Source organism: Scardinius erythrophthalmus, assembly GCF_964197995.2.
Source record: "Scardinius erythrophthalmus genome assembly, chromosome: 9".
In the NCBI taxonomy this organism is placed as follows: Eukaryota; Metazoa; Chordata; class Actinopteri; order Cypriniformes; family Leuciscidae; genus Scardinius; species Scardinius erythrophthalmus.
In genome coordinates this window covers 40,730,580-40,755,326 of record NC_138229.1, presented here as the reverse complement: position 1 = coordinate 40,755,326, position 24,747 = coordinate 40,730,580, and the positions used below count along the sequence as shown (strand labels likewise).

The 24,747-nt window shown below is 39.3% G+C and overlaps 1 protein-coding gene across 2 annotated transcripts in view; it reads left to right on the top strand.

Annotated features, from left to right (window-relative positions):
* LOC308696636 (zinc finger protein 521) overlaps positions 1-24,747 on the top strand; it is a 97,274-nt gene that overhangs the window by 37,774 nt on the left and 34,753 nt on the right. The window contains exons 3-4 of one of the 2 annotated variants that reach the window (XM_081375515.1): positions 12,615-16,063; positions 16,298-16,382. In XM_081375515.1, coding sequence (XP_081231641.1) covers positions 12,615-16,063; positions 16,298-16,382 — 3,534 coding nt within the window. The remainder of the gene's footprint in view (positions 1-12,614; positions 16,064-16,297; positions 16,383-24,747) is intronic. The other variant, XM_081375516.1, reaches the window with a different exon arrangement.

Here is a 24,747-nt window from a genome sequence, read left to right as displayed (position 1 = left end):
CATTATGCAGAAGAGTGGCGACTGTGTTTAGGCTGTGGGCTCAGTATTACACTATATCTGCATTAATCCTCGTGCTCAGACTGTGGGCACTCCGTATACACTGTGTAAACTGCACTCACAGACCTGCACAAGTAATAATTCAATTGAACATTAGTAGTGTCTACCATTAGATGTGCCCGCAGAGTCAAACTAACTAAAATCATAATATTGGTTATTTCAGGTAGGACAAAAACTAAATGTAGTTAACCTGACAAAACTTTATCTAGCAGGAATGACTAAATTAATTTAAATTCATACAACAAGATTACAACAAATTATTTCAAACTAATTCGATTTTGTTGGAAAAATGTAATTCAATTTCGTGGAAAACCTTTCCTTAATTTAATTAAGTTCGTTCAACAGATTATTTTTTTGAGTGCACTAAACTGTATATGTGTCTTTGAATAGTGGTCATGGGTGTAAATGAGGTTAAAGTCAATATGCACCATAGGTTTTGTTTTCATTGTTCTATCTCTGTCTGTACTTGTGTCTCTCTTCTGTAGTGAGGAATAAGGGAGGGTGAGATGAATATGACTGGAGAAACAGAGATGTTTGTTCATCTGGAGCGGATTACAGTATGTGCAGTTAAAAAGACCAAAGCAGAACGTCAGTGTGTGCGAGTCTGGTTTGCTCCACATTGTTGGGACTGAATGTCCTCGCAAGGATAATAAAACCTGAAATCAGCTCGGTTATTGGGAGCAGCCAACGGTCCCCTTGAGCAAAACGGCTTAATAAACATACTAAATAATGTCTTGATGAAAATGTAAGTATACAGCAAGGTTTTTCTAAGGCTTAGGTTTTGTGTGTAGAGGTAAGGTTAGAGGACAGAAAATATCATTAGCTTACTATCAAAACAAAAGTCAATGGACATTTCCCACCATGTTTTGAAGAAAAAAAAAAGATAGAAGAACACTTAAAGTGTGACTTTGCCAGTTTTCAACCCGCTTTGTTTTGTTACAATGTTGGTACATGTGTAAATAAACTATGATTACTGAATACTGAATTACGTGAAATAAGGTTTATTCGTCAGCATTATCCGCCGGATGACGCAATATTTCTACTGCATATCTTTGTTTTAAATTACCTGAAAATATTGTGATGTTAGCTTGAGAAAGACAACATACTGTTATTTGATTTAAACTAGTTGGATTTGATTTAAAAAGTGGAGCTTGTGAAGCATACTACTTCTTCTTAATATTTTTCTGGACAGAACAGTCCTTCGCTGTTTGTCGTCCACCCATGGATGAGGTTCAGAACCTTCAAACTACTACTAACTTTTTAATCAGTCTTTATCAGGCCAGCATTAAAGATTGTTCACAAACTTTACTCATGCATGTACTTTTAGGATTTCAAGTACACAATCAACACAAAAAGTTTCAACAGGCGACAAATAAACTGATAAAATAATAGTTTCTGCTTTTTAACATTTCTTGACAATTATTACAAAATAACAATAACAATACATACAATAAATACAGTAGCAATATTTAGTGTATGTTTTATTTTACTGGTACTCAACTATTATTCAACTACTTTATTATTTTTAATAATCACAGATCATTAGTCATCAAATGCTCAGTAAACACTGCATGTGGCATTATGGTCAGCTTTAGTGTACTGAACTCTGGCACTGCCTCCCTGGTGTTTGTGTGAGCTTGGACGAGATGTTTTGCCCACCTTTACCCAAATCTAATCATTAATGAATGCAGTGTGTGTGTGTGTGTGTGTGTGTGTGTGTGTGTGTGTGTGTGTGTGTGTGTGTGTGTGTGTGTGTGTGTGTGTTCAGGCTTGGCAGTATGTCAGTGCATCTTCACACTGATGGGGAATTCATCCTGACATTTCAGACAGGAGTGCATGAAAAACACGCTTTTCACTTGACACTTTTTCTTTTTTTTCTCCCTCCTCTCCTCATGTTTTTTTCTTGCGTGCAAACATGTTCTGCTGTTGTTTCACCTGTGACGTGTGAACCTGGAACGAGTATTAAGTATTAATCTAAATAATCAGATCCCGGGTGAAGGGTCAGCCTACTGTGCTGAATTTTATTGGTTTGTTTGTTTGTTTTAAACTAGACTTTCCCAGACTAGCCATGATGTCTCCTGCCTCCTGATACTATTTGTCTTTCCATTTTTGCAGTTCTGTGCATTATGCACTTGACATTTATTTTCAGTAACACTTTACAGTGTCCAGTGTCCTGTTACATGTAGTTACCATAGAAATTACTACAAAATATGCATAATTACAAGAAACCAACTCTAAACCAAACCCTATTCATGTAGTAAGTGCATGGAGTTAATTATTATTACTCAATACTTAAATGTATATTTACACTGTAACAAGGACACCTTTAATTAAAGTCTTTTCGGTTACACTTTATTTTAAGGTGTCATTGTTACACTGTAATTATATTTAAGTACTGAGTAATATTAATTAACTACATGTACTTACTGTAGGGTTAGGGTGGGATTAGTTTTCGGTTGAGGGTTAGTTACATGTAATTATGCATCGTTTACTGTTATTACTATGGTAAGTACATGTAACATATGTAACAAGGACACTCAAATAAAGTGTTACTGTCTTTTCATAAATAAACCCTTTTCTTTCTCATCTAATGAAAGAGTTGGTAAGATGTAAGCAGCTAAATATTAATGTTTGACCGTGTGATATACATATTTAACAACCTACAGTAATATCCTGTGATGCAAAATATTTTTATTTTTAATTTTTTTTTGTGCAAATTTTGCCATTTTGAATAAGGTTACACTTTATTTTAAGGTGACATACTTACATTGTAAATACTCAAATAAGTACTGGGCAATGTTAATTGACTACATGTACTATAGAGTTACGGTTAGGATTTGGTTTAGGGTTAGTTACCTGTAATTATGCATAATTTACTGTTATTACTATAGTAAGAATGTTGGAAATGTAGTAACTAGGGTTGGGAATTGTAAGAAATTTTCCGGTTCTGGTTCCGTCTAAAGATCCCTGTTGTGATTCCGGTTCCATTGAAACTATTAAAAAAAAAATAGCGGTAAGGAATAGGGTTGGGTATCGTTTCAATTTGAATGATTCCGATTCTTAACGATTCCTAATTTAGATTCCAATAAGGTAAAAAAAAAAGTCTATCATTCACTTTTATTTTAAGTCTTATTGCAAAATATTTAATTGTAGCTGAATATCATGAACAAAAATCAACAGGCTAAAGAACACTTACACAAGAAACGTTTGCCTGGGGTTTAAAAATACCATAGAAAAACAACTAGCCTAATTTAAATTTCAAGCATTGTTAGGACAAGTTAACACTCAGTAATTAAAAAAGAACAAATAAATTAGCATTCGCTACAAATAAATACTACTGAACAAATATTCGATTGAAATAGTGTTTTAAGATTTTCAGGTATTCAGGTACAGAAACTGTAATCAAATGTAAAATAACACTGCACTTTATAAATAAAATTTACATTACAAATATAGTTACAAAGTTATTCAGTCGAGAACGAGTGAGTTTTCTCTTTGTCTTTTGTTGTTTGATTAGTGTTATTATAGAGACAGGGGATATTAGGCTGCTGTCACTTTAAGAGTTGCACGGATCCATTCAAGCGTTTTTTTCTATGCTGCGTGCATCTGTGACAGTATAGGTTTAAAATCACATTAAAAACACTTTTTTTGTGCTCACGTTTTGGATGTGTGCAGCACAGAAAATGAATGATTTAAATCACATTAAAATGCACACAGGAACCGATAAACAGAATTGAAATGCGCGTTTCTTATCGAGTTAACGGTTCTTGGAAATTTGGAACCGGGTCTAAAATTTACTCGGTTATCAATACCCATCCCGAGTAGTAACATGTAACTATGTCACCTTAAAGTAAAATAAAGGTTACCAAAAAACATACGCTACAGTATCATTTACATGACTTTCTATTTGCAAATAGATGTATAGAATATATTACTTGACAATCTTAAGGTCTTTTTTCTTCCCTATTGAGTCATAAATCCAAGTGAAAGAAGAAGAATAAATGTAGGGCGGGGCTTGATTTTGTCTGTGGGAATTGATTGGATGGTGGTGGTTTGCTATTGGTGGATCTCATGTGAGTGACAGGTTACCCCGCCCACGTCATCAGAGAAGAGAAGAGGGAGGGGAAGTTATTCTGATTCAAGATTACCAGGAACATGAATTTGAAAAAAAGGATAAATAATTGATTGTATATACTGTAATATTCCATACCATATCCTAAATTAAGATCTTAATTTATATCCAAGGCCCTTTTTTAAAACAAGCATGCAAATTGTTGAATATTTGGTAGAACGTAAGTATTTGTCTTTCCAAAAAAAAAAAAAAAAAAAAATGAAATAAAATAAAAACGTACGGACACTGGGACAACGAACCCCTTTAGAGCTACTCCTGATACCAATAAACGTTGTCACAAACTGTTTGCCATTTTGAAGTTGTGGAAACAAGACATGCTGGGAAATGTGTCTGGTGTGAAACAGACATATGAACTGCTATGAGCAGTTGGAGTTTGTTTGGCTCATCCATCTGCTTTTTCTTGGCCGCCTGTATTGGTTGTAGCCGAGCACACACTGGTGTATGTGGCACTCGCTCTCTCAGGGTGGGGAACCAGTGAAGCGGGCCGGGCTGGGCTGGGCCGGGCTGGGCTCTGCTGGGGGACAGATTGCCCTCCCCCCGGTGGGCCGCAGGGGACAGAGACCCAGCCAAGGCCCCGGGCAGAGCCTTCCTGTTTGCTCACTCATACCTGACCTGCTCAGCAGCACTTCACTCCCCGAGCGCTTCACGCTGAGATGAGCCCGAGGACCAGCTGAATAATGGAGCGAAGAGCTGATACAAACACCCTGATCAACCGCGCTAACCTAAGCTGAAAATATTCGCTTTTCCATCACGATTGTCCTATTATCGATCATCATTGAAAATCTCTGCAATCAGCTTTTTTTAAAAATATGTCTCCTTTATTGAAGGAATCCAGACGCGTTCTGATCAATATCGGGTCTCGGCAGTCTCTTTGTCTCGATCGATGTTTTCTCGCACAGTAAATCTGGAGAACAGAAGGAGAGGCTGTCCTAGTTTTCATGTCCCAATCTTTCATTTGTCTCCGTCTTTCTGGGTGTCCACCTGTGCTGTGTGATTTCTGGGACACTGACCAAGTGTTAGTGCGGGTAAATGTGGACGAGCCCGTTGACGCGCTGCTGCTCTGCTGTGGTGGACAGAAGCTGTGTGTGTCAGACGCGTGCTCGGATCTCACAGGGCCCTCGTCAACAACAGGAGCGCTCAGCTGGGTTGATCGTGGACTTACTTAAAGTGTACTTCAAATCTTAAAAGTTTGTTTTAAAAATGTTTTTACTTGTAGATCATATAAAAATAACGACACTGAAGTGTACTTTAGGAGAGTGCACTTTAATGAACTTCTAGAAAGTGTGTTTTATAATAATGCCAAATTAAAGTTTTGCTTTGTTTTAATGATCTTTTGTTGTGTTTTAAAGAACACTTATTTTGACTAACATTCTAAAGTATGTGATTTTTGAACTGTAGTTTTATTTGATAATACAAGAATGATAACCATAACGATAACTGTATCCACACCTGCGGCCGATATCGTGCTGTTTATTATAAGCGTACTTCAGTTTTGTCGTCTGTCGCTTTAAAGCCGAACTCGGCAACTCTAGCGAACTCTAGTCACTTCTTCGCTGATTTTCCCTTTTGTTGTCGCATGTTTTCCCCACGAGCTCCCCCTACAGCTGTGGGGGGGCGTATATTTCACAACACGGTCGTAAAAAACTCACTTGCGGCGGCCTCCTCCCCCTCTCTACCGCTGCTCATGTGCGTTTGTTTTGATCGGAGCAAGCCAACTGTATCGCGTGGAGCTATGTCTACCGAGGTGGGTAATCTGGTAATACATCATACATGCGTGTGTGTTTATGTTGAATTGCCGTAAAGCAATTTGTGTTTCGCGCTCGTTCTCGTTCTCGCTTTCGCTTCTCACGAGACTTCCAATTTCTATCTTGCCGGGACGGTAGTGAACAAGTTGCAAGGTTGGTTTTCCGCCTGGGAACGCTGGGGGGAGCGGGGAAAGTCACCAATATCACCAGAACAGGCTGTTTAACCATCCAAATGATTTCTAGACAGTTTTATTAAGTTAAAAAAGCTACCAAGTTCTCCTTTAAATGCTCGAGCTCTTAAAGCAGGAAGGATTCTGATTGGCTGTCAATGTTTTTATTGTTCATCAGCTGGAAAAAAAAATCGTTCTGAAAATGATTCCAACGATATTGTTTCTCAGTGCCGTTATTGTTATAGTTGTGCTGTGGACTCTGCTGTTTTTTTTATATATTTAGAATGATTTTTAGAGCTATATCTTAAACGTTATCGTTATAGTTATTGTCCTTGGTGTGAACGGGCCTTTACAGCTGTATAATGACAAATATATTGAAATACATGACATACAAGTTTCAATATAAATGGCATTAAAGTAATTTTAGTTTACCATAAATGCTTGTTAGTAGATTAATTCTTGCAGTGACATATGAGTCATACTGGATCTTCTCATATGCAGATATCAATACTGGATGAGTGTAATTTTGTAAAATAAATTTTCTGAAGGTTATTGCGTATTGTCATGCCAATTCGTATCAGTGTGTGCATTTAATATGAACTATGGCTACAGTGCTTTACAATGACCCAAAGCCTCCAACACTTCATCCCTGCTATCATATTCAGGTCTCGTAACAATGGTAGAAAATATATCCAAAACTACTTTTCTAGTGATATTTGGCTAGATTATGTTTTTCTCAGCGGTCCGGGAATTTAGGTCAGCATGATGCAATCACAGCTGAAGAGTCAGTAACTGGCCTCCTGAACAAGATTAAACATCTTAGCCATCGCCTGTTGGAAATTATGATGGATGAAGACTCTAGCTGATCTACAAGTGAAATTCATCAATGCATTCCTATGTCACGCAAGGAAAGGAGCCTTCAAATGTTGAAGCGTCACAGTGAAAGTAATATTCCAGCTTAAATTCAGTTTAAAGAACTAAGGCACTGGCGAACTCAGTGTGAAGCACACACTCATTCAGATGAGGCACAACCAAACTTCATTGGCATTAGTATTATAAACAACAACGATAAGAATAAGTGATGTCAATTTTTGGAAGTTCCTGTAATTGTTTCTCACTTAACTTAAAATATTAACTTTAAATGTTAATATCACAAGATGCCTGTGTAAGTCTGCTAATAACATGCACTTTCAGGGTGTTTTCACACTTGGCATGTTTGGTTGGATTAAAGTGAACTCTGGTGTGATTTCTGTGTTAGTGCGGTTCATTTGAATAAGTATGAACGCTGCCATCTGACCCCTGGTGCCACCAAACAAGTGGAACGAGACGCTGAAAAGATGAGTCTCTGTCCGCTTCCAAACATGCTTCAGATGGTTCAGATGGCAGCGTTCACACTTGTTGAAATGAACCGCACTAACAGAGCAATCGCACCAGGGTTCGGTTTAATACAACCAAACATGCCAAGTGTGGACACACCCTAAATTGTTTCTTTTTTTTTTGGTCCGGATCAAATGAACCAAGTGAACTGAACTGCAAGTGTGAATATACACTTAACTCTCTCCTCTCCAAACATTGATTGTTTCCAGGTGTCCGTGTTTTCACTGTTATACGGTAGGGGGCGCTATGACGCATCTTGCGAAAGAGTACTGAATCTCCTGATCTAAACACATGCGAAGAAGACGCAAGAAACAAACAATCTCATATGTAATCAGATGCATATGTAAAATAATGTGATCATCAACATTAAACAGCATATAAATCAAAACTGCCTAAAGTTACTGAATAAAAATGTCGACCCAGGACGAGCTTTAGGACTGTGAAGCTTTGGAGGTGTTGATGGACTCGATCTACTCCATCTGTGTTTTGATCATCGTCCGATCGAGACGGTCTTTGACAAAAACGTGATTTTCTCAGTTTTTTGCTCAAAATGTTACTTTTTATGAAACCCACATTCGAGTGTTGATAAAAAAGAATGCATAAAGTTCGAATAAAAGTTTTTTTTTTTTTTTTTTTTTTTTTAAGCAGAGGCTCTGTTCTTTCTTTTGATATATTGCAATATTAATACAACAAAATATTCTGGGGGCCCATGAAAATTTTTGTAAAAATTATCAAAAACGCTGGCAGTGGCTGGCAACTTTTTTTCAAAAATGCTGGCGGGGAAAGAGTTAATTGCCTATGTATACTTAGAACTGATATTTTCCTTTATTTTTTTTATTTTTTTTTTGCATGTTAAGCTTCAGTTTTGATGCGAACATAAACCTTATTCATAGTGAAATGTTCCTACCTGACTTCACAGTGAGCGCTTATGCTGTGTTTCATGTCAGACACCTCTAGACTGAGTCATTGAGTGTCATTGGTGACACAGCTTTTGCTTCTGCTTTAAGGTCAAGCCTAAATAAATTGGGTTATTGATGCTTCCGACTTGGGAGATGTCCGATCATCATTTTGAATTTTGTCATGGCAGCTGGGTTGGCAAAATAAATTTTAGGGGAGGTCAGTGCGACCACAGGCAGCCCATCTGGATACTTCCCATGTTGAAAGTATTGCCTGAACACCTACACATTATACATTCTAGCCTGAGACTGGTGACACCTACCCATTTGAGTGCATTTAATTCTACATATCTTTTGCATGATGCCTGCTACAAAGAAGGAAGCTTTTTTTTGCCTATAGATCTGGACAGATTTAAGAAAGCTCAAATAATGCATAGTTTAAACATGAATCATTTGTGTAAACACTTTCATTCCTGAGAAGGACTAGCATTTTTCCATTGTTTTCACAAACTGTTCATTATCACCCTTACAGCTCATCACATCTTCCTCTGAACTAAGAGATTTCCCTTTAAACATGTGTTCATGTAATTTCTTCCTGTCTGCTTCCTTTAAAGTGACCACACCAGTGGGCCGTTAGTTAGCAACGTACGGTGCTTTCAGGACATATTCACTCAGCTAAACCTTCAAATGTCAACAGAAGGAACTCTTATTTTTCCCCTAAGGAACGCAATAAATCTGAAGTATTCAGGTGATTCAGCACCTTTTTATGTAGTTGTTTTCCAGCAATAAATAATAACCAAACTTCAGTTATAATGATTCTTTACAGATCTACATCTTTATAGAAGCCATTAAAATGGAAAAACATTAAAAAACACACAAAAAATATATACTTTTGGCCAAATTTTTAAAAAATACTATAATTTGTTACATTCAAATATTAGTTTTTCTCAACTTATTAATGTTTTAGTTCCTTAAATTTAACCTTAAACTTAACCTTATACATACACTAAATTAACTATATATAAAAGTAAAATTTGTACTTAAGATTAAACCAAAAACATTTTGTTTGTTGGTGTTTAATTTAGTTTACTTATTATAAATAAAGACAGTAATAAGAAAGACCTTAATGTTTCAGTGTAATAGGGACCTTAAATGGAGCAACAGTAGTTATACTTAACTATTAAAATGCATTATTCCATTTCCAAGCACTCAAAAAGCTGATGTTAAAAGTGTTTCCAGCTGTGCAGAGCAGAAAAATGGGTTACTTGAAGAGCTACATGCACTGTATGCTCAAATCCTAAATCCCTAACAAAATCAAATCCTGCACCAACGTCAGCCCATGCGATGGAGGTCTTCCTCTCTAGAGTGGCAGGATGTTGGACGAGTGATGCTCAGGAAGGCTTTGGCAGGCCAACAAAGACAGACCCTCTGCTGTAGGGTGTAGGTTTTCAGGACCAGCATCCCCTTTGGCAGGCACACAGAGACCACTGCCATGAGCCGGGGATGAGGACCCATGAGACTCTGGCTTTTATTTACTCAGGCGGCTAGCGTCCTGCACATTTCTCGTCTGAGTGAAGTAAGGGTAAAAACAAGACAAGAGAGAGAGACAAAAACATGCTTTCTTTTGCCCTGACTCTGATCCCATCAGTCAGTGTTCACACTCTTGCTCATGGACACTAGACAATCCTGACATTGACATGTTAAAGTGTGTTAAATCACAGTTGGCTTGCTGATCGGAAGTACATTATTATATATTTTATTGCATTATGGGGCACCATTTGTGTTAGCATTGTGACTGAGCATTGGTGATACTTTTTTAGACCTAAACTGTGCAATAGAAAAGGGATAATTATTCAGATTGTGTATCTTGGGCTGAGCTGTGTAAAGCTGTGTGTTTAGAGGAACAGCAGGTCAACCTCTATTGTTATCTGTTTCCTGAAGATAGGCTGTCATGGCTTGAGTGCTCATAAATGCATGTTACCCTGGCAGAACCTGAGGTAAAAACAATGGAAGAGACATGAATATGCGAGTAGGTTGCTTGAAGATGTCTCATAAATCCTAGCCATTTCCCCTTGTTTTTTCCATTTCCCAGCAAAGCCTCATTGCCAATTCACTCCATTATTTAAGAAGGGATGTGGAAAAATTTACCAGTTTATGGTTTGTATGAAGAACTAGTTAGTTCCCTTTAAGTCGGTCACTCTCATGTCAGGTCAGTGAACCGACGAATTGATATCCCAATTCGTCGGTTTACCCTATGTGACGTCTCCATTCCCTCCTTCAGGGAACGAGGTTTACATGCATAACCGAGACATTTTAAAGAAGGCCTGTATAATTAGGTTGCATACGTCCACCAGCTCCTGATCAGACATATTTGTTTGGGATATACGGACACTAAGCAAAGCCCTTCAAATAGTGTAATTAATAGGTAATAAACTATGTCATAACTTTTGTCCTTGGGGTGATTCTCGCTCTGCGTGCAAAAGTTCATTACTGTTAGGTTATAAATATGGTGATTGCACAACATCCAACAGTTTGAGACTTTTTTTGTACTGCAACTATTTTAAAGTGGTCATTTTTCTGTTCTGACAGACACCTGGGAGTGTGGGCACCACACTATAACAAATCAGCACCGGAACATATCAAGTCCAAAAAAGAAAAAGAAAAAAGAAGCAATGCTTTGCATTGGATGTACTTACTTTTTCAGAGCAATGTAATAATGTGAACACTTCTCACATCAGACAATTTCAAGGGTGACAGTGATTGTCTGGAAGTTTATTGTTGAATGCAAATAATCTGCACAAAAGTGGTGCTTTGGTGGCTATGGTGGATGATTTAAATTGGATGAATTTGGGAGACAAAACCTTTCGGTTTTAGTCCTTTCCTGTGCTGACTATTAGCATAAATAAATTACAACATGCTATCAGTGTGCCAAAATGCTCGCAAAGAGGTGACGATTACTTATTTGAAAATTGCATCTCACTTTAAATTCGTTTCATATACAACTATTAAACTCAGTAGTTCACCTCACTGTCATTCAACAACCGACTGGTCGATTAGTCGACCAACTTGGAATTTCCTTATATTGGAGGAAATTTTACTTGTTTGCTGTGTCTGGTCATCTTTTGAATGATTGCAAACTCTGTTGGGTATACACTTCAAGTATATAACTACAACACATTACAGCCACTCGCGCACAGAACAAATTATATAAAATTAAAAACATGACTGTACTTCGTGTTAGTCACATTTATTTTCATAATGCACATCATGATACATAGTTTCAAAGCATATGTAGATAAAATATTGCATATAAAAAAGAACAGCTTAAGCAGTGCATATATATTTTTTGACATGCATTTTAACACATTTCTGTCAGGACCACTATCATCAAATATGATTGACAATTAGCATACAGTTTGAATTGGCGGTATGGTTCCATTCTGGGCGAGAACTCCCTGTGCATCCATGCAGCCTAGCATGGATAAAAGCAGGGAGAGCAGTAATAACCCCCCTTACGGTAAACGGAACACAACCAACATGAATGTGTGCAGATATCATTAATTCAAGATTTTAAAGAACAACATAATTTGAGAATTTATTCTGATTCAAGGATACTCAGAATGCCAAATCCTGACTGACGAGAGGAGGAGCTGGGGATGGAGGAGGGTAATTAGCTCCTGAGAAACGCGATAGCTGCTGATAATTCTGAAGGAGCTTATATATTTATACAGTGATAGGCGTCGCATTCCTATAGGTAGATGTGGATCAGCTGAGAGTAAGCTGATGCGAGCTTGACTAACGTGACCTGCCAGAACTGACGCTATGCTTGATAAGTCTATGTTATCGAGGGGCACTTAAATCATGGTAGCATATCATCAGGAAACAGATAGAATTGCCTCTAGACAACTGGAGTGATAAAGGCTGGGGTCTGTGAATTGTCAGCAAAATTAAAAGAAGTAATTTTCTATAACATATTATTGTAACTTTCCTAAAACAAGTCCTTGGCTAATGTATAATACCTCCTACCAGAGATTAGCAATACTTGCAAATATTATTGGAATACATGGCGTAATGGACCTTGCTTTTCATCTAACTTGACCATAAAAAATAAAAAAATATAATTTTGAAAGGAGAGATTTCTCACAAATGCCATTTTGTTAGAAGACAGACATCCTTGTTGCATCTGTATACCACAAAACAGTAAAAAGTTAACATAATCTGTCTTGTCTTTTGACAGATGGAACTGATATAGAAGATGACCCATCCTGCTCTTGGCCTGCATCCTCGCCGTCTAGTAAAGACCACACATCTCCAGGCCATGTCGATGACTATGAATATGGTGAGGATGAAGGAGGTGCCAACCTACCCTACCCATGCCAGTTTTGTGCAAAATCCTTCAGTCGCCTGAGTTTCCTTAAGTGCCACGAACAAAGTCACAGAGATAAACTTCCCTTCAGCTGCACATACTGCAGTCGCTTGTTCAAGCACAAGCGCAGCCGTGACCGACACATCAAGCTTCACACTGGTGACAAAAAGTACCACTGCGGAGACTGTGACTCCGCTTTCTCACGCAGTGATCATCTAAAGATCCATATGAAAACACACGCTGCCAACAAGCCCCACAAATGCCCAGTGTGCCGCCGTGGGTTCTTGTCCACCAACTCGCTCCATGGGCACATGCAGGTGCATGAACGTGGGAAGGATGGAGTGAAAGGATTGTCTCCTCAAGAATGGAGGTTAAAAGAGACACGCAAATGCAGCCGCTGTGAGGAGGGTTTCGACATGCCTGAAGAACTGCAGAAGCACATTGCAGAAAGCCACCCAGAGTGCTCTTCTCCTGTAGGAGGGAGTCTAGAACCTGGTCTGCAGTGCATTTATTGCCACGAGCCGTTCAGTGATGAAGGAAAGCTTCTTAGCCACATCGACCAGGTGCATGGGAGAGACCAGAAGAGCAACACATGCACTGTGTGCTTTGAGAACTTCTCCACTGTAGAAGAGCTGTACACTCACATGGATATTCACCAAATACCAGAGTCCAGCAATAGCCCCTCCGTGTTGCCAGTAGGTTATACTTCTGTTTCAAGTACTACCCCAGACTCTAACCTTTCTGTTGACAGTTTGTCCATGATGGAGACCGTTTCCACAGTCCCCAAGACACGTGGGAGAAGAAAGAGGGCCACTCATAATGACGTGTATAGGCGATCTGCCAAACAGCCAAAAATTGAATACAGCTGCATTTACTGCAACAAACAAGTTTTCTCAAGCCTCGCTGTACTGCAGATTCATCTTAAAACAAAGCATGTTGACAAGCCAGAGCAGGCGCATACTTGCCAATTTTGCTTGGAGATCCTTCCATCCCTTTGCAATTTGAACGAACACCTGAAACAGATCCACAATGCCGAGGATCCCTCAGGTGTACTTGCTAACCTGTCTGATGGCCTGCTACAGTGCAATTTCTGCCCAGAGGTGCTTGGAGATCTTAATGCTCTGCAAGAGCACATACGGCACTCACATGGCTTTCCTAGTCCAGTAGCCAAAGAAAGCAATGCATTCTTTTGCCCCAAGTGCTTTATGGGATTTTTAACTGAGGCCACTCTAGAGGAACATGTCAGACAGACCCATTGTGACTCTGGAAGCTTGCAATTTGACTCTCCTCTAGCCGTCACTCCAAAAGATCCTGTTGTGGAGATCTATTCTTGCTCTTACTGTACCAACTCCCCCATTTTTAACAGTGTTCTGAAGCTTAACAAACACATAAAGGAGAACCACAAGAACATCCCTCTTGCACTGAATTATATCAACAATGGGAGAAGATCTCTGCGAGTCCTCAGCCCCTCATCCCCAGTGTCTGTAGAGCAGGCCTCACTATTCAAACAGAACAGCACTTCCTTATGTTCAAGTGAGTTCATTTGTAACCAGTGTGGGGCTAAGTACACCAGCTTAGACCTTTTCCAGACACACCTAAAGACCCACCTTGATGGTGTCGTGCCACAGCTTACCTGTCCACAGTGCAACAAGGACTTTCCTAACCAGGAGTCTCTGCTTAAACACGTGACTGTTCATTTCACCATCATGTCTACATACTACATCTGTGAGAGCTGTGACAAGCAATTCACATCCGTTGATGACTTGCAGAAACATCTCTTGGATATGCACACCTTCATGTTTTTTCGCTGTACTCTCTGCCAGGAGGTGTTTGACTCTAAAGTGTCAACTCAACTCCATCTTGCAGTGAAGCACAGTAATGAGAAGAAGGTATACCGATGCACTTCTTGCAACTGGGATTTCAGGCATGAGGCTGACCTTCAATTGCATGTCAAACATAGTCACCTTGAAAATCAGGGCTGCTCACACCGTTGCATTTTTTGTGGTGAGTCCTTTGGCACAGAAGTAGAGCTGCAGTGTCATATTACCACCCATAGCAAGAAATACAATTGTCACTTTTGCTGCAAAGCCTTCCATGCTGTTTATCTGCTAGAACGTCACCTTCGTGAAAAGCATTGTGTGTTTGAGGGAAAGACCCAGAACTGCAGCACCAATGGATCCATGTCAGGTAGCGGTGATTCAGTTGCCAAAGATGATGGAGACTTCCAGGGCTTTCTGACCAACAGCCATGGAGGAACTGGTGCAGGGGAGTCTCGCAACAGTCATGATGGCAGCGAAGAAGACTTTGATACCTCAGAGGTCATGTATAGCTGTGACATCTGTGGTGCATCCTATACCATGGAGTCCCTCCTAACCAATCACCAATTTCGTGACCATAACATTCGCCCAGGAGAGAGTGCTATGCACAAGAGAAAGGCAGAAATGATCAAGGGAAACCACAAATGCAATGTCTGCTCTAGAACCTTCTTCTCGGAGGGAGGACTTCGGGAGCACATGCAAACACACATAGGGCCTGTCAAACACTACATGTGTCCCATTTGTGGAGAACGCTTCCCTTCACTACTTACTCTGACAGAACACAAGGTCACTCACAGCAAAAGCCTGGACACTGGAAGCTGCCGGATTTGTAAATTACCTCTGCAGAGTGAGGACGACTTCCTCGAGCATTGTCAGATGCATCCAGATTTGCGTAACTCTTTGACTGGTTTCCGCTGTGTTGTCTGCATGCAGACTGTCACCTCAACCCTAGAACTCAAGATCCATGGCACCTTTCACATGCAGAAGACTGGACCAGCATCTACAAATCACCAAACTGCATGTTCAGCTGCCACACAACTTCAACACAGTCAAAGCCAGAAAGTCTTCAAGTGTGCTGCATGTCTCAAAGAGTTCTACTCTAAGCAGGACTTGGTGAAACTTGACATTAATGGTTTGACGTATGGCCTGTGCACGTTATGTGTCAATGCTGCTGGTAGCAAGAGCTCAACTGTAAATGGAGGGAAACAGTTGCATCATGGGTCTCAAACGTCAACGGGTCCTGCTGCTGGATGGACCCAAGGGGAGAGCCTTAGCCCTGGTCCTGTGAAGAGAAAGACTCTCTCTTCTTCTTCCTCGTCTTCATCAGTATCACCCTCAATTTCCAAGACCCGTTGTTCCAGCTGCAATGTTAAATTCGAGTCAGAGGCGGAGCTTCAGGCACACCTGCAGACAGTACACAAAGACCAAACACCAGAGGGTGCTCATTTCAGGACTCCCGAGGGCTCCCCCATGTCACGAGTTAGCCCCACCCAAAGTGACGAGGTAAGGTGTGCCTCACAGTAAACCTACATTCAGTATATTTGCCATCAATACAATAGTGATAATTATTGTTTTTAAAGATTTATTGTATAGTACCATTTATTTAATTAAAGAGAAGTGGGAAAAACAACAACAAATATTTTTTATGCATACAAAAGACATGTATTTGCTTGTTTAAACATTATTGTCCAACACTATTCATCTTTATTTGATGTTTCTTTTTTTCCCACTGTTCAGAAGAAGACTTACCAGTGCATCAAGTGTCAAATGGTCTTTTACAGTAAATGGGACATTCAGGTCCATGTTGCCAATCATATGCTAGGTAAGACTTAATTTCAATTGGATCTGTAACAACTGGCTAAAGATATTTCAATGTCAATTTTGGGTATGTGACCCCAACGTGACCCCTCTTTCCTTTATTTCCATTTGGTTCAGATTCTTTTTATTTATTTATTACACCTTAATGATATTACTTGAAAACCCACTGAAATATATCTATTGTTAAACAATTTCAAAGAGAACAAAGTTTCAGTGTGAAATGTATTTCAGGATTATCTCTGTGGCTATCTTCTCTCTTGCTCTTTATTCGTTACTCTTAATTGTTCCTATTCATGATTTAAGGGGTTTTGTGGAAAATGAATGTTTTAACTGAATTGCCTCTCTGCTTGAAATAAGCATTTTCCATTTTTCTCAATAGATATTGAAGCTTTTCATTTTCAGTTGGTTCTGCAGAAGCGCATTCTGTTGCAGTCTCACATCAAGTGTGTGTAAATCTGGACTGTAATTCCCTCTCAACCAGCATGTGCCAAAACTGCAAAGGGAAAAACAAAAGCCTGATTTGAGAAGCTTTAAATACCTTTTCCCTTGAAAAAAGAGCATAATTCCTCCTGTTAATGGCCATCTGTAAAGATGAGGTGAAACGGGGGCCGTGGGGTCATCTGCGCTCAGCTGTCAGTGCTATTAGCGTATGTAATGGAGCAGGCGCTGCTCTTCAGGGTGTTGTTTCTAAGCACATGTCCCTGTTTTATTGCCATCGATAACTCAATATGTAGAGAATTGGAGGCTGTTAAACATGAGCACAAAAGCCTTGTAGGTCCTTGTAACCTGGCCTTGTGGTTTGTAAATATAGAAAAGTGTGCTTTCTTTTGTGCATATTTGATTTACAGTCATTAATATTGCTGATTTCCACAGAGATATCTTTCAGAAAGCAATCAGATCTCACACCGATAAGGCAAGGAGGTGGAGGTAGGTGTGAACTGAATGTTAGGGATTGGTCTTGGCCACAGGAGCCCTGAGGTGCCTGCAGATAGGAACTCACAGCTTGAATGGCCCAAATCCATATTTGCTGTTCGGTTGGTTTGTCTGTTGTTGAAGATGTAGAAAAGCTTCAGCGCCACAGATAACTTGACTTTCATTCAGAGACCACTTGCATTATCAACCCCCCCTCTAGCCAAGAACATTTGATTTTTCACCATAATTGTCACCAGCATATTTCTGATGATGCGAGATGAGGCAAAAGGAAAGATGGCAAATTTCCATCATCCTCTAAAGCTTTTTTTTTTTGTCAAGTTGGTTGACCACCTTCTCAAGGACAGTCACACATGGGCGTCCTGCATGTGGCATGAGGTGGGGGTGGCTGATTACAGTGGCTGCAAACACATCCAGCCTTGTGTCGTTCCATTGCACGATGGGGAGTGAGTGACCCGGGCAGCCCAGCCAGGGTAGGGTGGATGAAGTGGATGGCAGAGACCAGTTGGTGAAGGCTTGGAGCAGTGCATGATGCACATTTGTTGTCCAGCAGGCCACTCTGTGTGAGGCAGCAATGTGGGCTGATGTCATGCTGAAAGGAGAGAGGAGAAAATCTTGTGAAAAAAGAGGAATGAAGTGGATAAACCAAGCAGGGGAGAGACATTATTGCAGTGTGCAGCATGTTTTATTAGATGAGTTATTTTTAAATGGATGTTTAAATGGATCATGTAGATTGATACATGTTTTTTAAATGTCAGTCAGATTAAAGAAGACTGTGCATTTCTTGACAATATTTCTTATTTTGTTGGCTTTTCCATGGTAACGGTTTCAGTATGGCAATGCCCAACGAAAACTGTAACGGATGTGGATAAATGGGACAAATGGTTTGCATTCTAGGATGATTCAAGCAACTTGAAATTACAGATGAACTGAATATCAATATCAAACTATTTTACATTGAAGAAGGGGAATGTGAAATGTGCAAGAATAGAAATATACAAGACTCTCTGCTGCATTGACTTGTAATGGATTATTATGGCCATAATCAATGTACAGCAGATTTGTTTGTTTGTTTAATGTGTTTGTTTATTTAAGATTAGATAACATTTTCAAACTTAAATTTTCAAAAGACAAATCTAGACCATAATGATTAAATTGCATTTTTACATTTTTGCATGTTACAAAGTCAAGTCAAGAGCACAAAAGTGAGGTTAGTATGTGGAGAGTACTTCCTATGGACTTACCTGATGGGAAGTACTACATAGGGCCACAGCGAGTGGTGACAGAGCGAGGCTCCGTCCAGGGAAGGACACAGGGTTCACTAACAGGGAACCCGGACAGTAGAAGAATACATTCTGTATATGGGATCACCATTAGGGAATCAGCACATATGGAGCACAAAGCCTACGTACAAGGGCTCACCTGAAAAGGGGCATACCACAAGTAATGGGCCTGCTAACAAATTTCTCCACCAAACTCAACCACTGATGAGTGCTTGGAGGTAGGAAAAGGCATCCTGGGTTCACCAGACATGGGGAACTCACAAGGACAAAAAAGTGCACATTATCGACTCAGAGAGGGGAAAGGCACAAAACCCAAGCGATACACCCAACAAGTTGTCTGAGTTTATACCTGTCAGTACCCATGACTCGCTAAGAATCTGAATCTACTCAGATCGTCTAAAGCTCTGTGTGCGGTCCAGGTATATGTGCAAGATGTGCACCGGGTACAACAGAGATAGGTCTGGGTCTTTCTCATCAGGAGGGATCGCTTGCAAGTTCACCACATGATCCCTGAAAGGAGTTGTGGGCCGGGGCTCTCAGGACCACGTGAGAGTCAGCCAGATCAAACTCTAGGCACTCCTCACTAATGGAGAGGGCTTGCAGGTCCCCAGCTCTTTTGATGGAGGTAAAAGCAGTCAGGAAGGCAGTCTTCATGGAGCATCTTCAGGGCACTGAGCTAAACTGACCAAGCACCAAGGAGAGATCCCAAGAGGGGATGAGGCGCAATCTCTGCGGATTTAACCTCCATACAGGAACCTAATAATTTGGTTGACACCTGCCACCCACAGTGTTGTGGTTGCTTCTATTGCAATCATGTACACATCAAGGGTAGAAGAAGACAAGTGCTTCTCTAGGCCTTCTTGGAGGAAGGAAAGCACTGACCCAAAACCACATCTCCATGGGTCTTTACCTCGGGAAGAAAACCATGTAGCGAAAAGGAGCCACTTCAAGACAATAAGCACATCTAATAGAGGGGGCTCTTGTCTGAGCAGATCCAAGATCCAAGTCTGGTTGGGCCAGTATAGAACTTGTTCTTCTTCCTCCCTGATCTTGCACAGTGTATGATAAGGCCCACTGAGGTAAACACATACTTAAACAGGACCCGGGCCAGCTATGTCCCAGTGCATCCCTGCCGAGGGGGGCCTTGATCAGGGTATACCACAGAGGACAGTGGGAGGATTCCTGGAAAGCAAACAGGTTTGCCTGTGCTTCTCCGATTCGACTCCAGATCAGATGGACCACCTGAGGATGGAGTTTCCACACTCCACGAAGCATAACCTGTTGTGAGAGCAAGTCCGCTGCTTGATTGAGGTCACCCGGGACATGAGTGGCTTTGAGTGAGTTCAGGCAAGTTGAGACATGCGAAGAGAGCAGATTCCGCCCTTGCAATTTATATACACCACTGTCGCTGTGTTTTCCATCCAGATCAACACGTGCCTGCCCTTACTCCCACCCATAGAAATGCAAGGTCTGTCCAAGGGCTGAAAGTGCGGTGACAGATCAAGTTGTGATGTGTGCCAAGGTGCCATGCCCATCTCGGGACTCGAGCATGAAGCCAGTGCTGAAACGGTCTTGTATGCATTAAACTGAGTGACGTTACAAAAAGCTGAGGATGCCATATGCCCCAGGAGCCTCTGAAAAATATTTGAAATAAACCGCTGTCTTGTGCTTGAATTCGACACAACGTGGAAGTGACTGACTGATAGGGAACAATATTATAATGATAGACAATAACATAATTATTAAATTGTCAAAACAAGAAACATTTACAACATTAAAAACACATGTTCAGAGACAAGGTGCAGGCATCTGTGTCTAACACACCTCTGTATGCAAAGCAGAATTCTGAATATTTCTATGCTAGTGTCACCAGACTTTGTATGAGAGGCCAGGACCATAATTTAGTTCAGTAATTATGCACCAAAATATTTACAAAATCATAGACAAAATCAAGCCCCACCCTACATTTGTTCTTGTTCCAGGAGCCGTTTAACTTGTATAGGTCACAACAGAGAAGAAGAGACTATCTCAACTTTAGTTTCACACAGACTTTGATGACTGTTTCTTAGAACACTTAAGTACACATTTAAAAAGTGCACTCTGTAATGTTAAATTAAAAGAATAATTTAAAAGAATATTTTGTCGTGCTTTAAAGAAGTACACCTACTCTGATGTGTACTGTAGTGTGTTATTCGATATTGCATTTTAAGTTCATGTAATTTAAATACATGACATACAAATTTCAATAGAAATGACTTTGAAGTATATTTTAGTTTACCATAAATGCTTGTCAGTACATTCAGCAGTACACTTTAACCATATCTCAAAGACAATATAATTGTGAAATTATAAATAAAGATGTACTTTTTCCTGCTTGGTCAAAATGTTAATTCAATAACTGCATATATTAATTTGAACTATAATACATGTAGTTGCAATTAACATTCAAGTTTGCTAAAACATTAATTCCAGTTCACACCTAAATATATTATTTTAAAGTGTATATTATTCCCGTAATAGGGGCTCTTTTTTAAAAAGTATGCTAAAGTGCACTACTTGTTCAAAAGGGCATTCAGCAACTGTTCCTCATGACTTGAATGGTATGAATTCTGTATGTTTAGGGGTCTCTGTGTTTGTTGCATTTGTGGAGCCTGGCTCAGTTTGGTTTCTCTTGGTTTTCTTATTGCTTTGGCCCCCTGTGGTCTGCTGGTGAACAGGATGCTGATTAGTGAGACTCTCATTGAAGTCCTTCATCATGCCCTCTGGCTGCAGTCATGGAACCCTGTGGAATGTTCCAGAGAGTTCTAATAGGATTCAGGTGCTTCAAACCAGTGGCCCCATGCCAGATCTTTCCTAACTCCCAGCACCACCGTTTATATCTGTCCTGCCCAAAAGATCTGAATACCTTATGGAGATTTATATTTAGATATACTATAATGATTATTGAAGCAGTAGCCTTTAGTATGATTGTCTTATGCTAATGTTATTGATGTAAAATAATTTGTATGTGTATGCAAATTTTTTTTCCGCTGAGGTTAGTTGACATCTGTAGGTGTGGTTGCTTGTAACACTACAGAAAACATTGATATTTAAAATTTTGTACATAAGTTTATTTTGCTAATCAAATAATTTGTATTTAAACCCCATCAATCCCTTACCCCAACTACTCTTTTTATTTTAAAGTCTGCAGGAATTGGGAAGTTGTGATAGTCTTTTATTCCCTATTGTGACGTACTATATCCGAGTGAAATGGCTTCTGGATGAAATGTAGGGTGGGACTTGATTTTATCTTTCGGGAATTGATTGAAAGGCATGAATTTGGGCTTTGCTTACTATATGGAGGCAAATCTGAATGTCAGTTTGTAGTGAGTTGTGGAGGATATTTAGTCTCCCAGACAAACGTCATGAAGAGAACAGATGCCGTTTCTGGTTAAAGATTACGAGGCCATATAAATAAAATAATAATAATAATAATAATAATAATAATAATAATAATGATGATGATGATAATATTAATGTGCACAGATACATAATTTATAATAAGCACTGCAACATTCTGTTAAATAAATAAATAAGAATTGTCTATTTTAATTTCATGGTAACTAAGTATTTTCGTTCAACAAGATATAAAGATGTATACAGTAGATATACACGGATATATGAACTGTACCAAAAAGAGAATTCATAAGGACAAAATACAGCAATTCCAAAAATGAGGGTTTATAAATGATGAGAGAATTTTCTTTTTCGTTGGCATATCCCTTTAATTTCTCAGGAGACAAAAATTTTAGGGAAGAGCATGAAATAATAAAAAATGTAAAGGTGAAAAATGAAGGTAAATATAAATTAAACTGTCAGTAATTATTTTTTTATTTAGCATAATTTCCAAATAAATGTTGTCAAATTTAGCTAAAACTGCATGTGAAAATATACTTGAATTGTAAGCCTTCATAAAATGATTGCTAGGGTAATTAATTTTAGTTAAAAATGTTTATAATGTAATTTACATCACCATCATTTCCACCATAGAATGCTATTGACATAATCAAACATCATATAAGATGCAATGGAAATTATACTGATTGGAAATAATGTCAAAATTCTGTCAAACTGTGTTTTGACAAATGTGAGTTTGGTTTAGAGCCTGAAGTGCCTATAGTTGAAGAAACACACAGAAACAGAATATTATATGCAGTGGCTCCATTGACTAGCTCTGTTGCTGGTGTTCAAATGCCCTTGAAAGAGGAACATGAGCATTTCATTGCCCACACAACCCCCCCCCCCCCCCACACACACACACACACACACACACACACACACACACACACACACACACACACACACACCTTGAGACTCAAACCTTAAACACTCTGTTTCTCTGATTCATTTTTTATGTTTCTAATTACTAATTAACTTGAGAGATTTCTAATGTAGTCCTCCTTCAGTGAGGTGCGTGGAGGGCAGCAGATCATTAGCTTCAATAATGAATGTGGACAGGGCAGATAATGGCCTGTGATGTACCCACACTGACAGCAGTCTTCACAAGACAAAGGCTTGAGCCAAATACAGTGAGACTGACACAAAAAGACCTGGAAACGTTGGTTGCTCAGATGCTTTATATGTTGATGTTAAAGGCTGATCAAATGTGTTTAAAAAAGAAATAATTTTAGCATATTTAGACATTAGTTGTTATTATTATTATTATTATTATTATTATAAGTCATTGTCTTAGGACCTTAAAACATAAATAAATCAAATGTACTAACTGAATTGAATTGAAATGGATTACTGAGTTTAATTGTCAGTTTGGCTGAACCTGGGTTGTTCTTTAAAGAGATGTTGTCAAAGCATCATGTCTGTCAGCTCAAACCAGTCCAACTAATCATTAACCTGCCATGATTTTTATCTCATCTTTAATGATATTTCTCACTTGCCATCTATTAACGAAATCTTTACTTTGGCCTGAACTACATGAGATCATTACATGCTTTAAATAAAGATTTTAAAGGGATAGTTCACCCAAATATGAAAAATTACCCCATGATTTACTCAACCTTAAGCCACCCTAGGTGTATATGACATTCTTCTTTCTGACGAATACAATCAGAGTTCCAAGCTTTATAATTGCAGTGAATGGGAGCCCAAATTTTGAAGCCCAAAAAAGTGCATCAATCCATCATAAACGTAATGCATACGGCTCCAGGGGGTTAATAAAGGCCTTCTGAAGTGAAGCCATGCGTTTGTGTAAGAAAAATATCCATATTTAAAACTATATCGACTAAAATAACTAGCTTCCGGCAGACATTATTTCCCCATTCGTGTACTTTCCCCAGAACAAAACATAACTCTGGAAAAAGTGTGTGTTCATTTGGGAAATCATTTAGAACTTTAAGTCATTTTCAAGGTTCACCAGCGTGGCATGCTCAGCATTTCCCGTCATTAAGAGCATGAAGTGTTAATTGCAGTTTGATCTCATTAGTGATTAGAGTCATTTTCTGAACTTCTCTGATGAAGACTCCTCTTCTCTTCTTAATGGCAACGTTTCCTGCCAGTGTCTGCTAACTCTGACGACTTTGGGGAAAGATGCTTACGCTGTAATGATCACTATCATTAAGAAGTATGAAGGTGCCAAGCGTTGGTGACCCAGCTGTTCATTAAAGCAGAGGTTTTTTTTCGTAGCCGGAGCCTGAGGACCCACCCATGAGCAGACCTCCACCTGCGCATCTCCATCTCTGTCCACACCACATCATTGACCTCCACACAAGTCCTGTTAATGTCTGTCTGTAGGTTGTTGGTTCAACTAAGTGGAATTTCATTTTGTTCATGTTATAGTATCAACATCATCATTTATTCTTACGAAACATCATTTATTTGAATTTATTACATGGCTTGGTTGAATTCTAATGTCGAATGCTGTTATTTCTTGATAACAGACCGCTGCGAAGTATAACACACCGTTGCCATGAAAAACAGAGCGTTGCTATGGACGAAGGATTCTAACCGTAGAGACGGAACGGACTATTTTCTTTAGCAGAAGCAATACAATCATTTTTAAATCAATAAAATCCTTTTTAAATCAATATTTTGTGTCAAATTATTGATTTATTTGGTGGGTAGCCATGTAATAAGCGGGATAATGTAGAGCGAGGCGGTTGT